The 12,703-nt window shown below is 51.2% G+C and overlaps 1 protein-coding gene across 1 annotated transcript; it reads right to left on the minus strand.

The window, feature by feature from the left end:
• Positions 1–49: 49 nt before the first annotated feature.
• Positions 50–10,811, minus strand: Atet (ABC transporter expressed in trachea). Its single transcript, XM_031977359.2, has 12 exons — positions 9,285–10,811; positions 6,248–6,417; positions 3,951–4,174; positions 2,880–2,997; positions 2,607–2,796; positions 2,103–2,310; positions 1,743–1,919; positions 1,300–1,661; positions 1,051–1,219; positions 870–970; positions 636–791; positions 50–542 (listed from the first exon to the last, which is right to left on the minus strand). Exons 1-12 carry the CDS (start codon positions 9,285–9,287, stop codon positions 198–200), a joined length of 2,223 nt encoding a protein of 740 aa, XP_031833219.1. The 5' UTR covers positions 9,288–10,811; the 3' UTR covers positions 50–197.
• Between the last annotated feature and the right edge of the window lie 1,892 nt (positions 10,812–12,703).

A 12,703-nucleotide genomic window follows, 5' to 3' on the forward strand; every position in this document is an offset into this window, starting at 1 on the left:
CCTTCGATGTGGAGAGAAACTGTGAATCCTAATCATGAGTCCTCGAAGACCGTTTTTTCGGCGAGATAAGGATGTCCGTTCGCAACCGCGACCGTTTGTCAGGCTCACGAACGAAAGACTCGGGATCCCCGACGGCAGATCCGGGACACTATCGGTTTGATCGTGAATCGTTGATCGCCGATCGGCCGCCGCGCGTCTTAACGAAGAGATCGTAACTTCAGTCTCAGTACAAAGTAGGCGGTCACTCTCAGGAATAGGAGGAAGCCTGCGAGCGCGACGGCGTCCACCCAGAAGACGGCGTCTTGCATCGACATCTCTTCCAGGAACTTCGTCGGGCTCTTGAAGTGGCAGTAGGGGTCGGAACACTTGAGCTTAGCACGATTATAACCATACACCGAAATCATCGCCCCCTCGAAACTGTACCTGACGTAACTCACGTACGAAAGAAACTTCAGGTACTTTGGAATGGCATCGAAATTGACGAAGAAACCGGAGAACAGAACGATCGGCACTGACGACACAGGCCCGATGAACACTCCGCTCTGGAATAAAAAACCGGTTTTTCTCTCATTTCTTTGCTCCTTCGAGAAATGTCAATGTAAACGCGAGAAGTGTAAATGTCATCGTTACGTTACCTCGACGCTCATTGCTGCACCTATCACTAAACCGATGGATTGAGACACTAACGCTGTCAATACACATATAGTTAAATACATCATGAACCTATTCGTCTCCAATGGCTGTGACGTCATGAAATATACAATAATGACGTATGCTACAGAGTAGACTATCTGCAATAGAAAAGCGTCAACGGATTAACGAGGTCGTTCGACGTGTGCGCGTGTTTCCATTGAAAACTTTGCATCTACCTGAAAGGGAACATCTGCCAGGGTTCGCGCGATATAGTAAGATTTCACGGAGTACCAGTAATTTAAGTGTTCTCTCACGAAGACAACCATTTCCGTCGGAACTGTAAATAGAAATACAATTAATGGACACGACTGCAAAGGCGGAAGGATCGGTGTCGTCGGCAACAGGCGGTATACTTACACGTGAGAATGGTAGGCATCATAGCTGTGAACATGAGAAACATCACCGTAAAAAAGACGCAGCCGGCATTGCTCATCACTTGCGAGGCCTCGTTACCGATGTCGTAATAGATCGCACCGATGAGGAACCCAACGATTATGTGCGAAATCAGCCTTACTCTCGTTAATGTCTGCAACGAGAACGACCGATTACAACGATGCGAACAGCTACGCAAAACGTCTGCGTACCGCGACTATAAAATGGACCAACCATGTCTCTTATTTGCGATAAGAAAATTCTTTTAAGCAGAATCCAAAATTGGGTAAAACTATTCGTTGGGAATCCAACCGTCTGCTCTATACTCTCCGCGCTGTCTAACAGAGACGTCGTACAAGAAATGGGCATGTTTATCACGGTTCCTCCGTTCGGCTGCTTCAGTACACCGTTCGGTATCAAGGCGGACTCGGACTTGGTCTCCTGCTGCGGCGATTCCTTCGCGATGTCGTTCGGCACGGTTTGGACCGCGTTTATCGCGGCCTGGTGGTGCTGGTAATTAGCGCATTTACCGTTGTTCACAGCCATCACTAATTTATGCACGCATTCCCCGTGCTCACCGCATGCAACTTCCATCACTGAGCGTAAAATTTTATCGTGAGAAAGCGTGATCGATCATCGTCGCAGCCGTATCGCTGACAATTGTTTTCCCCACGTACCGTAATCCGCTGGATTGTGATAGCTGGGGCATTCCAAGCCCATCGACGACAGAAAGGGCACCAGACCGCCTACGTTCCCTTGGTATATACACTGCCCTTCGGCCAATAGGTACAAATGATCGAACATCTCGAACAACCGCGCGCTCGGTTGGTGGATTGTACATATGATCGTCCTACCTGTAAATAAAACTAGCCTATAGCGATCTTTAGACGAATCATTACGCAAATGATATGTTAAAATATCTTATAAACGTGAAATGTCAAATAAACAAATTATCCAAGTAAGAATCCAAAGTCTAGTAAACAGGAAGTAATGGATGACAGCGTTGAATATGGAACTAGGATTACGCAAACAGTTACCTCCTCTACTTAACGATTTGAGCAAACTTAGACACTGATAGCAAGTCGAGCTGTCCAAGCCGGAGGTCGGTTCGTCGAAGAACATCACAGGAGGATTGTTCACCAGCTCTAACGCGATCGACAGCCTCTTCTTCTGCCCTCCGCTGAGACATTGAGTTTGCGTGTTGTTCGCTTCGCTTAGGCCAAGGGTTTCGATGATCTCCTCGACCTGCAATAAACCCGGACATCCGTTAACACATTTCAAACCATTCATCATTCGACTTAACACTTTGACTGTTATGTCACCCAAATTCGTGACACTATTTTTTAAACCTAAACACGACGCATCAAATCAACTGAATTTCAATATATCAGATATAAGAAAGATAATCGAGCAATTATGAAGAATCTTAACCTTTTACTTTCTGTTTAATTAAGAAAACAGTTTCGACCGTACAGAAGTTTCGACGAGTGTTTTACTTGAGTCAAAGTGTTAAGCGCAAACCGGAAATTCCAGAGACGCACCACCACTCTCTTCTCCCTGGCGCCAATGTCTTTCCCCAGCTTCAGATTCGCGGAAATCATCATCGCTTCGAGGACCGTCAGATGAGGCAGAAGACAGTCGTCCTGCATTATGTAACAGGACATCTTCCGAAATCTTCGGAGGTTTCTGTCCTTCCCGTTTATCAGAACGGAGCCGCTGAGATGCGATGTCCTGGAAAGACGCGGGGGATCGTTAGAACGTGCCTTGTTTCTTTCATATCGTGTCGTTCAATCTCGGTTCACGGAGGAACTCACTTGTAACCGGCCAGCACGTTCATCAGGGTGCTCTTCCCGGCACCGGAGGGGCCCATGATGGCGGTCAACCCGCCGGACCGAAATTTCCCGTTGACGCATTTCAAGATCGTCTTGTAACCTGCAACGCGACAGCACGCGCGTTCAAGATCTCGCTCGACGCGGGTCCGCGTTTATCGTTGTTGGGTTTACGTAACGTCGCGCATTGCCAAAATAGGAGCTTGCCAAATTTCACGGCGTTCGCGGCGAAAGGATAGAGAAATTTCGTTACGCCGTCGAGCGTTTCGTGGATCCTACGACTGACCTCTTTACCGCGAGTACAGCTGCACCACGGAGGTGCATCTGGACCGAAACAGGAACCAGCCTGCACGCTCCTATTGATTCTTTTAGCTAAGGTCGTTCACACACGTTCTTGAATAGAACGCCTACGGCGTGCGTCTTCGACTACGCGTGTCTCCTCGATTCGCCGGATTTTCGTGTCTCGAATAACTTCGATCTACAGCTTTATTCGCTTCTGCGAAGGATCAATTAATTCGAGTCATTCCTTATTCGCGATTTATACATTCGCTGGATAACAAGGCAATATCGTTTACGTTTCTTACGTTATTAAGCGTTGAGCAATAATTATTCGAAATTATCATTAGTATGATTTATTAGTAATAAAATCGTTAGCATTATCCGAGTCGCTCTGAAGCCGTTACGGTTATGTGCAAATGAAACTTAAAACGAACGTTTTGGCTTTCGAAATAATTATACAACACGTTTAGAATCTGTAGAAAAAAGGGCTTTGTAATCTAGAAAAAAACGAAGAAACGAATCCTTAGTAGCTACAAAGAATATTATTTGTTCCATTGAAATTTACAGAAAATATCAAAAGATATATTTAACTGCGTTGACCTCTGAGCGATTCACGTAAGTATCGAATCATTCGTTATTTGCAAAGAATTGAATCAAATCTACTTATTCTTTGCTCGTCATTTCGAATAACTTTCGCCCGACGCTAGCGTGAATTGACCGACGTCGTGAAACGTTGGTTCGCTTTGAACGCGAGACACCGCGATTCCGACGACCAACCTCTCTTCCTGCCCTCGGACACGCTGTACGCCAGATTCTTGAACTCGATGTCAACCGGTGGTCTCTTCGGCAGGTGCGTCAGCGTTACCGCCGGCCTCTTGCCGTCCTGGCCAGGACTATGGTTCGGCACCTTTCTCACGAACATGCTGTTGCTGCACATCGCAACCGCAGCGCCGTTCGACGCGTTTCCATTGCAATTGCAGTGGAGATTGTTTTGCGAGCCGCTGCAACAGAACGGGGAGCATTTCGTGAAACTCCGTAAGAAACTCGACGTCACTTACGAAAGTTCGTCGCGAAAACGGGGGAACGAGCCCCGATATTCGTTGGAAAGCCGCGAGTCAGCTACCGGGCATGAAATTGTAAAGGAGCGGTACACCTAGTTCAGCAAATTAGATGATTGTCAGCTCTCGTTTCCACGAACTCGGCGTTTTAATGAAACCAATAAAGCTTGGCATACAGCGCGCCGCTTCGCGACTCGTCGGCCGACACTCGTTTTTCCGTCGGTGCGCAGTGTGAAACTTTAAACACCTCCGTGCACCGGCGAAGTCGTTTCTCCGCGGGTGAAATTCCGGCGAGGAAGAAATTCTCCCCGACGGAACCACCGCGCGAAGTATTTTTCGACGGTCGCGTCGCGTGTCGGCGACGAGAGGTTCAGCTACGGCGGGACGACATAGCGTACGTGCCGTTGCGTACGGTCGATAACAGTAAAAAGTTATAGTTATAAAAATTTGATGGGACCTTGGAGCGGCAAACAGTGAACTTCGTTTCTTTCACACGTGTTTATAGAACCGGGAGCTGCTGTTCGTACGTGAATTCTTCGCGCGGAGCCCAAAGTCGGCTCGACGTGGCAGGTGGATTTTTCGTGTCCCGTGTCGCTTTAGAAGGAACCTCGGAAGCCGCGCGAGCCAATCGCGTGCGGCTTGACGCGCGTAATTTAATCTCCTATTGAAGGCTGGTTTTAAGGTTTCACCGAAGATGAAGAATAATCGATATCGCGGCTCGCTCGGTCTACATACGCGCGACCGTGAAGGCGACGATGGATTTAAACCGTTAAGCCGGAGCGCGTGAACCTTTTGTCTCGGATTCGGTTTTCGTGTGCCAATTGTTTTCGCGGACTCCCGATTGTTCTTGATTACTTTATTTTGTACATGCGACGCGTCGATGTAATTGATAACACGTGTCCCCGTCGAGAAGCCACCTGCAAAAGAGACCGGACGTCCAAATGCCTCCGACGATAAGAACAGGCTCGCGGCGAAAACACAAGGAGCTCGATTAGAAACCTATCGGGCGTCTTTGTTCCGGCGAACAATAACGCGTGTTCGCCGGAACGCTCGGGGAAAAATGTTCGCGGTAGCCTTATGCCTTAACGCGATCAATGGGAGGACCTTGGGCTCCGTTTTAGACATATTTGGGGTGTACCGCTTCGCGTGCTCGATGCCGACTCGATGACCGCGCTCTGCCTCATTCATTGTTTGTGCCATGAGACGGCCAATAGAATTCTAGTCCGGCCCGAACGGGCGCACACAGCGAAAGCAAAGGTCACGGATGCAACGGAGAAATCCATAGTTAGTCGGTGCTCGATGACTTCATTCCATGCCCGCGGACGTCATGAGAAAGAAGCGGGATCTGCGCCGCGGTCTTCGAGTCGTCGTTCTTTGTTCGCCCGCGATCGCAATATGTTAATGGCGAATTTCTCGTTCGATCGCACGAGAAACCGACGGCTATTATCATGCGCTCTTTGGAAATATGTCCTTTCAACCAGACTTACACCGTGTATCGCGAACTTCCAGGCGGAGCTATTCAATCTACTTTACGCGGGACTTTGTCCGTGGCACGATTGCATCGTTCCGATTCTACTTTAAGCTCGACGGAAACGAATCGCTGCCTCTACGAAAAATTTCATCCCCCGGAAAGCGTGTATCTCAGCACAATCCGGCACGAATACCATGCGAAACGATCGAAAAATCCAATTCGTATAATCGTAATTTGAATCAGTTCATGTTTATCTATTTCCGATATAATTCGTTCCAATGTTTGAGAGGATTTATTACGCGAATTCGACTTTTCGTTGAAATACTCGCATACGTATTCAAGGCAGCGTTCACGGAGTATGCACGATAAATAGTAGCAAGTGACACGTGCGACTCTTATCTCGTTCGTATGACATTTCTGTTTCGCGTCGGTGCCTCGAAATTTCCATTTTCGAATGGCCTGTAATCCGCAGGCTTAAGCGCGCGCTCTTCCGTTGTACGTTTTCTCTATCTCGTTTGCGCGATTAACACGAGAATCGCGTTTACCTGAGGACCGCATTGTTGAGGTTTTCCAAATGTAGCGTCGGTGGAGGGGATTTGATCGTCACCTGGTGGCTTCCGCCAGGTATGAACTGTACCTGCTCGTCGCCACTGTACCTAGGCCCTCCTCCATCGCTCAGAGTGAGATTCTTCAGATCCGCCATCATCTGCTGATGCTGGAACGATAACAAGGCTAATTAAAATTTCTGATCGACGGAAAGTTTTCTTCGCGGGTTGCTCCGGGTAGAATTTATCTGTCACGCCGTGAATCCGAGAATAAACGATAACGCTGGAAAGTTTCCCGTGGATGCTTCGTGGTTTTTAATTCTAATCGAAGGGAACGTCGAGAGTTCGCCGCTGGTGCGCAGACGAACGTGATAAAAAATTCATCGGCACGCTTTCAAAGTTCTCCCAGGACGCCGATGAATCATGTGCATTTAAACGCAAGGTCCTCGGAACCGTCAAAACGAGTTCGCGGACAAAGGACTTTCTCCTTTTCGCCCGTGGAACGGAATTCCCTTCCTTCTCGTTTGATCGCTGTGCGTTAACCGTGGTGCAAGTTCTAATACTGTCTGCCGAGAAGTGACTAAATCGTTCCCGATCATTGAAAAATAATTCGGCCACGAGGAACCGCCGCGAAACGTTGAAAGTCGAACGTGACTTGGAATCGGCGGAAGCATGACTAGTCCGAATCGAGACCTATCCGGAATAATATTCCGATGCTATCGGGTAGAAACCGAACGAGGACCTATCGATTAATCAAATAATCCACAATTAAACGGTGTAAATTAATAAAGGAATCGCGGACAGTCGTTATCGGCGAGGCACGCGGAAAATAGTTGGATTACATGCTAATCTCTCGATCTCCGTTCGTTTTGGTAAACAGATCACGATTACTTTGACGAGAACCGGAGGAGTGTGCGACACAACAGCTGATCGAGACAGGAGATTGGCGGTCGCGCGAACGAGAATAGACGAACCAGTCCTCGAGCGTTCACCGTGGCAACTTAACCGGCGATACGTTGAAACTTTCTTCGACTTCGTTACGAGGGTCCTTGATCAAAACGCGCCGTCTAACGTCCCTTAATCTCCTTCGACGATAACCGGCATGGCAATGGGAAAGAGTTGGCCGGACGCCAGGGGACAGATCCTTTTCCCGAAAACGAATTCGAACAGATGCATCTCCTCGAGCACGCGATATTTATCGTCATCCCCCACTATCCAGAAAACAATGCGGCTCAAGTCCTACGAGATATTTCGATCGCCAATGTTATCGAACGCCGCCTCTCAATTACAAGTACAAAGTGTAGAAAGATATGATAACGCTGATTGATGCAGAAATCCCACCAGCATCGGCCGATACCAACTATAAAACACCCGGCGGGATTAGCGGCGCCGAACCGTACCTTCCGATCTCTATTATGGAAACGCTGTTCCGCGGACAACGTTTCGCGCTCGGAAATAGATTCGCCGTGCACGCGAACGGTTCGTATTCGTCCGTGCGGCCCCGACGATCTTCGTACGGATTTAGGATCGATGCGCCCTCGTATCCTTCGGCTATAAATTCACTCTCGGTATCGCACTCGAAATTTCTACGCTTACGTAAGAAAGGGATCTTTTCTCGTTCACCATCGATCGGTCCGATTAACCGTCGAGCAGTTCCATCGGACGGGAACGTTTCGAAGGAACGCGCGAACGGCTGCCGCGATCGTTTTCGGAAGAAGTCGCGCGCGATTCGACGGAGGAACGAGAAAGGGTCCGCGGTCGGTACGCGGTGTGAAGGATCGAGCGCAAGTTTCAAACGCGAACACGTGACGGAAATTGCATCGGGCCTCCGCACACGTGACATTCGAAACGCACGATCCGCGAGCGCGCTGTCCCAGGGACTCGCGGGGACGGTCGAGTCCTGCGATAAAGGTGCGACCGGCCGTCGACTCGATAAGCCATCGAAATCTGTGTCGATCTGGATATCACTTTATCCGGGTGATTACAAGGGAACGAATAAATTAACGATCGCGATCGCGTGTAATGAGCACGCGCTATCGTGGCCGAACGATCGAACGCCTACCAACACTCGTTTAAACGGTCAAGGATCGCGCGATATTTTTGTCGGCCGGCCAACAAACTCGTGGACGCATTATGCTACTGAATTCTTACGCACGAATCGATCGGGCCTCGAGGAGGGTGAACGGCCGTGTCATCTTCGGGGGTTCGGTCGAGCCTCGAAGGAATCGCGAGCGGCGACTCGACGCGAATCGGGATGGACACGTGCAGCGCGAGGGCTCGCCCCGATGCACGATGCGAAGCGTGCTCGTCGGCTATCGATCGGCAGCGAAGCTCGCTGCCGTGCGTTTATCTCATTATCCGGCATCATCGGGTTCCCGGTCGGGCGAACCTCTACACGATCTCGCTGCGGGTTGGAAGAAAATCGCGGCGAGCCGCGTGGAGTGGTACCTCCTTCGCGTTAAAGGCCCCGAGTAGCGTGGCAACGGTCAAACACGAGTGTCATTATTTATTCCCCAGGACATGTCGATTCGCGACAGCGCACAGGATAATCAATGATTCACGGCGACGTACGTGCAGCAAATTCCCCCGTTCGTTTCCCCGAGTCATCGTAAATAAAATTACTGGCAACCGGGCAGCCGTCAGCCGCTCGACGGTGGCACCGAGAGTGCGGCTCTACGAGGGGGGCCGATGGGAACGAGCGTCGAAAAGCTCCGACGAGGAATAACTGGGTCATCGTGTAATATGCAAACAACGCGATCCGTCGCGGAACGCGTTTCTTAACGCAGCGGAGGCACGAATCGATCGGACCGTGTTCCATTAGAAATCGAGCCGCCTTCTCGAACACCTTGGCCTCGCGACGAGAGGATCGGAGCGGCGCAAAGCGGACGCACGGCCGGATAGATACGAGCCTAGGAGACAAAGGAAAGCGTTCGAGCTTCCAGATGGAATCGGAGCGCAGGGCGCGGATCGTTCGGGACGCGAAACGCCGCTCCGGACATCCCCTGTCGGCGAGGAGTCGCGGCGAGCGTCGACTCACCATAGGTCGAATGTAGATTCAGGTGTTCTAGCGGCGTCCGGACTCATACCCCAAGGATGACGCTGTACATCCTCCGCTTCTACGCCCCTCGTCCGGCCGCCTCGGCATTCACTTCTGCGTTTCCCGTTTCTAGGGGAATCGGTCTCGCACGGTGCTCACTGATCCGCGGATCGCTGGAACGGCGACTTTCGGTGAGTCCCCGGGTGCGCGTGCGACAATGCATAGGCGTTACGATACGCGCTTGATCCTCGCCTTCGCTTTCCGGACGATCGATGAGGTGTTATCCGAATCGCGGGGCTGCATTCGTCCTCGAGGATCGTCGTCGGCCAGTGGCAGCGGTCCCGATCGCGACTCGCCCGCGGAGCGTTAGGTCCGACACCGCCGTACACGTATCACAGGGTAGGGGAGATCGAATTGCTACGCGGCCAACCGATCCGCCGTGCGAACTGCGACTGACAGGCCAGAGAAACGATCGGTCGACGCAACACTCCTCGGAATCAGCTGTCGCGCTATGCACCACCGTTCGCCTCTGCCAACCAAATGAACTGAGCTGCTCCGGCTCGAAACCCAGGGGCGACCACGATCATTCGGGCCCACTCCCTCTCGCGCGCGTGTTCTCCTGACCTGCCGCTCGTTGCTGGCCACCGATGCGTTGTCCTCTCGTCACCGATGACTCAGGATGTTTCTGTTCGTCAATTACGCTTTTCGAAGAACCGTCGCAGCTACTGTCCCTCCGGCGTACTCCGTGTCGTCTCGAGATAACTATTCAACTCGAATCGGCGCGATCCGCTTTCGAAAACAAAGACGAACGTCCGTTTCGCTGCCCGAGCCACGCGACACGTTCTTTGTTCGTTGATCTACGCAGAGGTTGCTGGTCGCGCACGGGATCTGCTCGAGAAAGTATCCCGGTTTATCGCCGAGACGGAGTTGCTGCCGAGCGGAAACCGCGCGAAACCGTGCGTTCAAATGCTCTTTGTGATCGCTCGGAAGCGCTTACGTAAAGTTACATGCAAATTAGCGAGACCCGATGTCCGATGACTACGAACTTTTCTGGACGTTATTAGCAAGGAGTATACAGCCGATCCATGTAATAATAACCAGGTTCCATCGCGGAGCGTTTCCTCCGCGCTTCGCGTGCACGGCGCGTTTAGATTCGAAGGCTGACGATTATCTCTCCTTCTTCGAGCCGAAGGTGAGTCGCAGCGTAGCATGACCCTGAGGAGCTCGTCGGGCTCGAACGCACCGTTTGTAAGAATCGCTCGAGAGTCCAGGTGTTCGGGGCGTCGGCAGCTGGTAGCACGTTCCTGCGTTTCCTCGCGCATGCACGACAATGTACCCGGTCGACGTACGGTCGAGATTCCCGCGGACGGTTCCGTCAATTTCGACCTGGCCGTATCCTCGGTCCGCGTTGCGCGAAAGAGAAGGGACGATAGCGGGCGAAAGAGAACGGAAACGAGTCGCGCTGGAAGAACCGAGACGAGGAACGGGCCAGAGGAGGCACTATAGCGCTGCCGGGAAGCAGGAAAGAGACGCGCGTAGGAGAAAGGAGAATGAGTTACCACATGCCCGCGGGTCGATACTCTAGCACCAAGCGGAAAGCTCGGTGCGAGCGCACCGGTGCCGACGGGTGCGCTCGCACCGACGAAACGTCGCTTGACTCATCGCCGGTGCAAAGAGAAAGAGGGGTAGATGAACGTGCCACGGCCGCAGACAACGGCCGACGCGCGCTTGTGAATGAAGATCGAAGTCTAACTTCTGTACTGACGCGCCGAATACATACGTAGGTGTACTCGCGCGTATCTGAATGCGTGCGTCAGAGGCTCTCTCGCGGACATCGAGGGGATTCGTGTACGAGGTGTTCCGCGGTGAATAGAACCCTACAGGAAAGGTTCGTTCCCCCGTTCGCGGACGCGAGTCGAAAATCTGGAATAAAAGTTACCCCTGCGAAGCCTCCCCGTTCCGCGCGGATATCGATCGGCGGCATTGGTCGAGGAGCTGTGCCTTTAAATACGACCGATCGCTATTCGCAGGGTGTGAATGGTCGATTGTCCGAGCGTGTGCTCTGTATCGCCTCGCGACCGGTCGGCGCCGGCACGTTTCGGAAATAGGGTGGCTGCGCGTAGGAAATCACGAGTGGACGAAAGAATGCGGGGGAGGAGCGTTCGGGACCGAGCGACTGGACCATGGGAATGCGGCGATTAGCGAAGCGTGTACGTGACTGCGCGAATTTAGACTATGGATGCGAGGATCAGCCGGCGAGCGAGAAGGGGCGCGCGTGAAAAGAAGGAAAGACCGATTGGGGATGAATGATTAAAGCGCGCGTATGCTCAGCGAAAAGAGAGTCTACAGAGAGTCTTGGGGAGAGTCTTGAACCGAGAGTTCAAGGCGAGAGTTTAGCGCGAGCTGAGGTTGAAAGTCGGGGCGAGAGACTGATTATTGTAGCGATTTAGCGTGTTATTTGGTAGTATTGTTACTGTTTTAATGAACTGTTGTTGCTTGCTCTTAATCGAGCTGTTTTGCTTCTGGATTTGTTCCTATCGGTGACTCGTCTGGGATTTTGTACCGCACTGTCTGTCCATTACTCGTTATTTCTACTTGCGGGAATCGCGAACTTACGTCAAGACACGAGTTCTACGCGTTGCGCTTTTCTGCTGAAGAATGAGTCGTGTATTGCAACTATGTTGATGAGCGTATGGCCAGTAGCACTGATATACATGAATCTTACTTTAGCTGAGAAAACGCGGGAAACGTAATTGTAGACTCAATCTCGCCGTCAGATTCTACCTCTCATCAATTCTACCGATCGTTCCGAATGATTTTGCTTATCGATCAATGTCTGGTTCACTCGGAAAAACAAAGCTGACAACATTGTCACGGGTAGAATTAATCCTGCAATCTACGGATACGCGAATTAAGTGGCAACCGAGTACGCGTGCACCGATTAGAGGGAATTTTTCGATTCTATATTATCGGCAACTCGCCTCTGCGGGAACAACAATCGCTTACCCTTCAGAACAACGGATCTCTCTTCGACTCTTCAGCGATACGAATGTTTCGAAGGCGCGCCGAGCATTGTATGTTTTACGATCGTTTCCGTAATGAAGATCCGTCGATTATATTTGTTGCGCGAGAGAAGAAAGTTCGAATGCGCATCGTCGACGCTACCGTTGAAGAAGCCAATCGAAGATTTCTAGCCACAACCGATCGTTACGCGCGGCACCGTAATCATCCGAGCTCTCGATCATCTCGCGAAGAAAGTCCGCCGCAGTTTTTCCGAGAAGACCATGAAATTATGTCGGAAGAAACCGCATAGCTGCGCTCGCCGCAGAACGCCGGGACCGCTTCGAATAGAATTTTATTGCTCCTCGTTTTTACTCGCTCGCGGCTGCGCCATTCGCGAGGACCGGCGAGAGAAGTTC

Source organism: Nomia melanderi, chromosome 9, assembly GCF_051020985.1.
Source record: "Nomia melanderi isolate GNS246 chromosome 9, iyNomMela1, whole genome shotgun sequence".
Taxonomy (NCBI): Eukaryota; Metazoa; Arthropoda; class Insecta; order Hymenoptera; family Halictidae; genus Nomia; species Nomia melanderi.

Excerpts from the sequence above, each read along its gene's own strand:
- Atet (XM_031977359.2), bottom strand. Across the intron at positions 2,311-2,606 it reads CCAGGGAGAAGAGAGTGGTG|GTCGAGGAGATCATCGAAAC; the intron begins GTGCGTCTCTGG and ends GGTTTATTGCAG. Across the intron at positions 1,220-1,299 it reads TATCGCAAATAAGAGACATG|ACATTAACGAGAGTAAGGCT; the intron begins GTTGGTCCATTT and ends TTCTCGTTGCAG.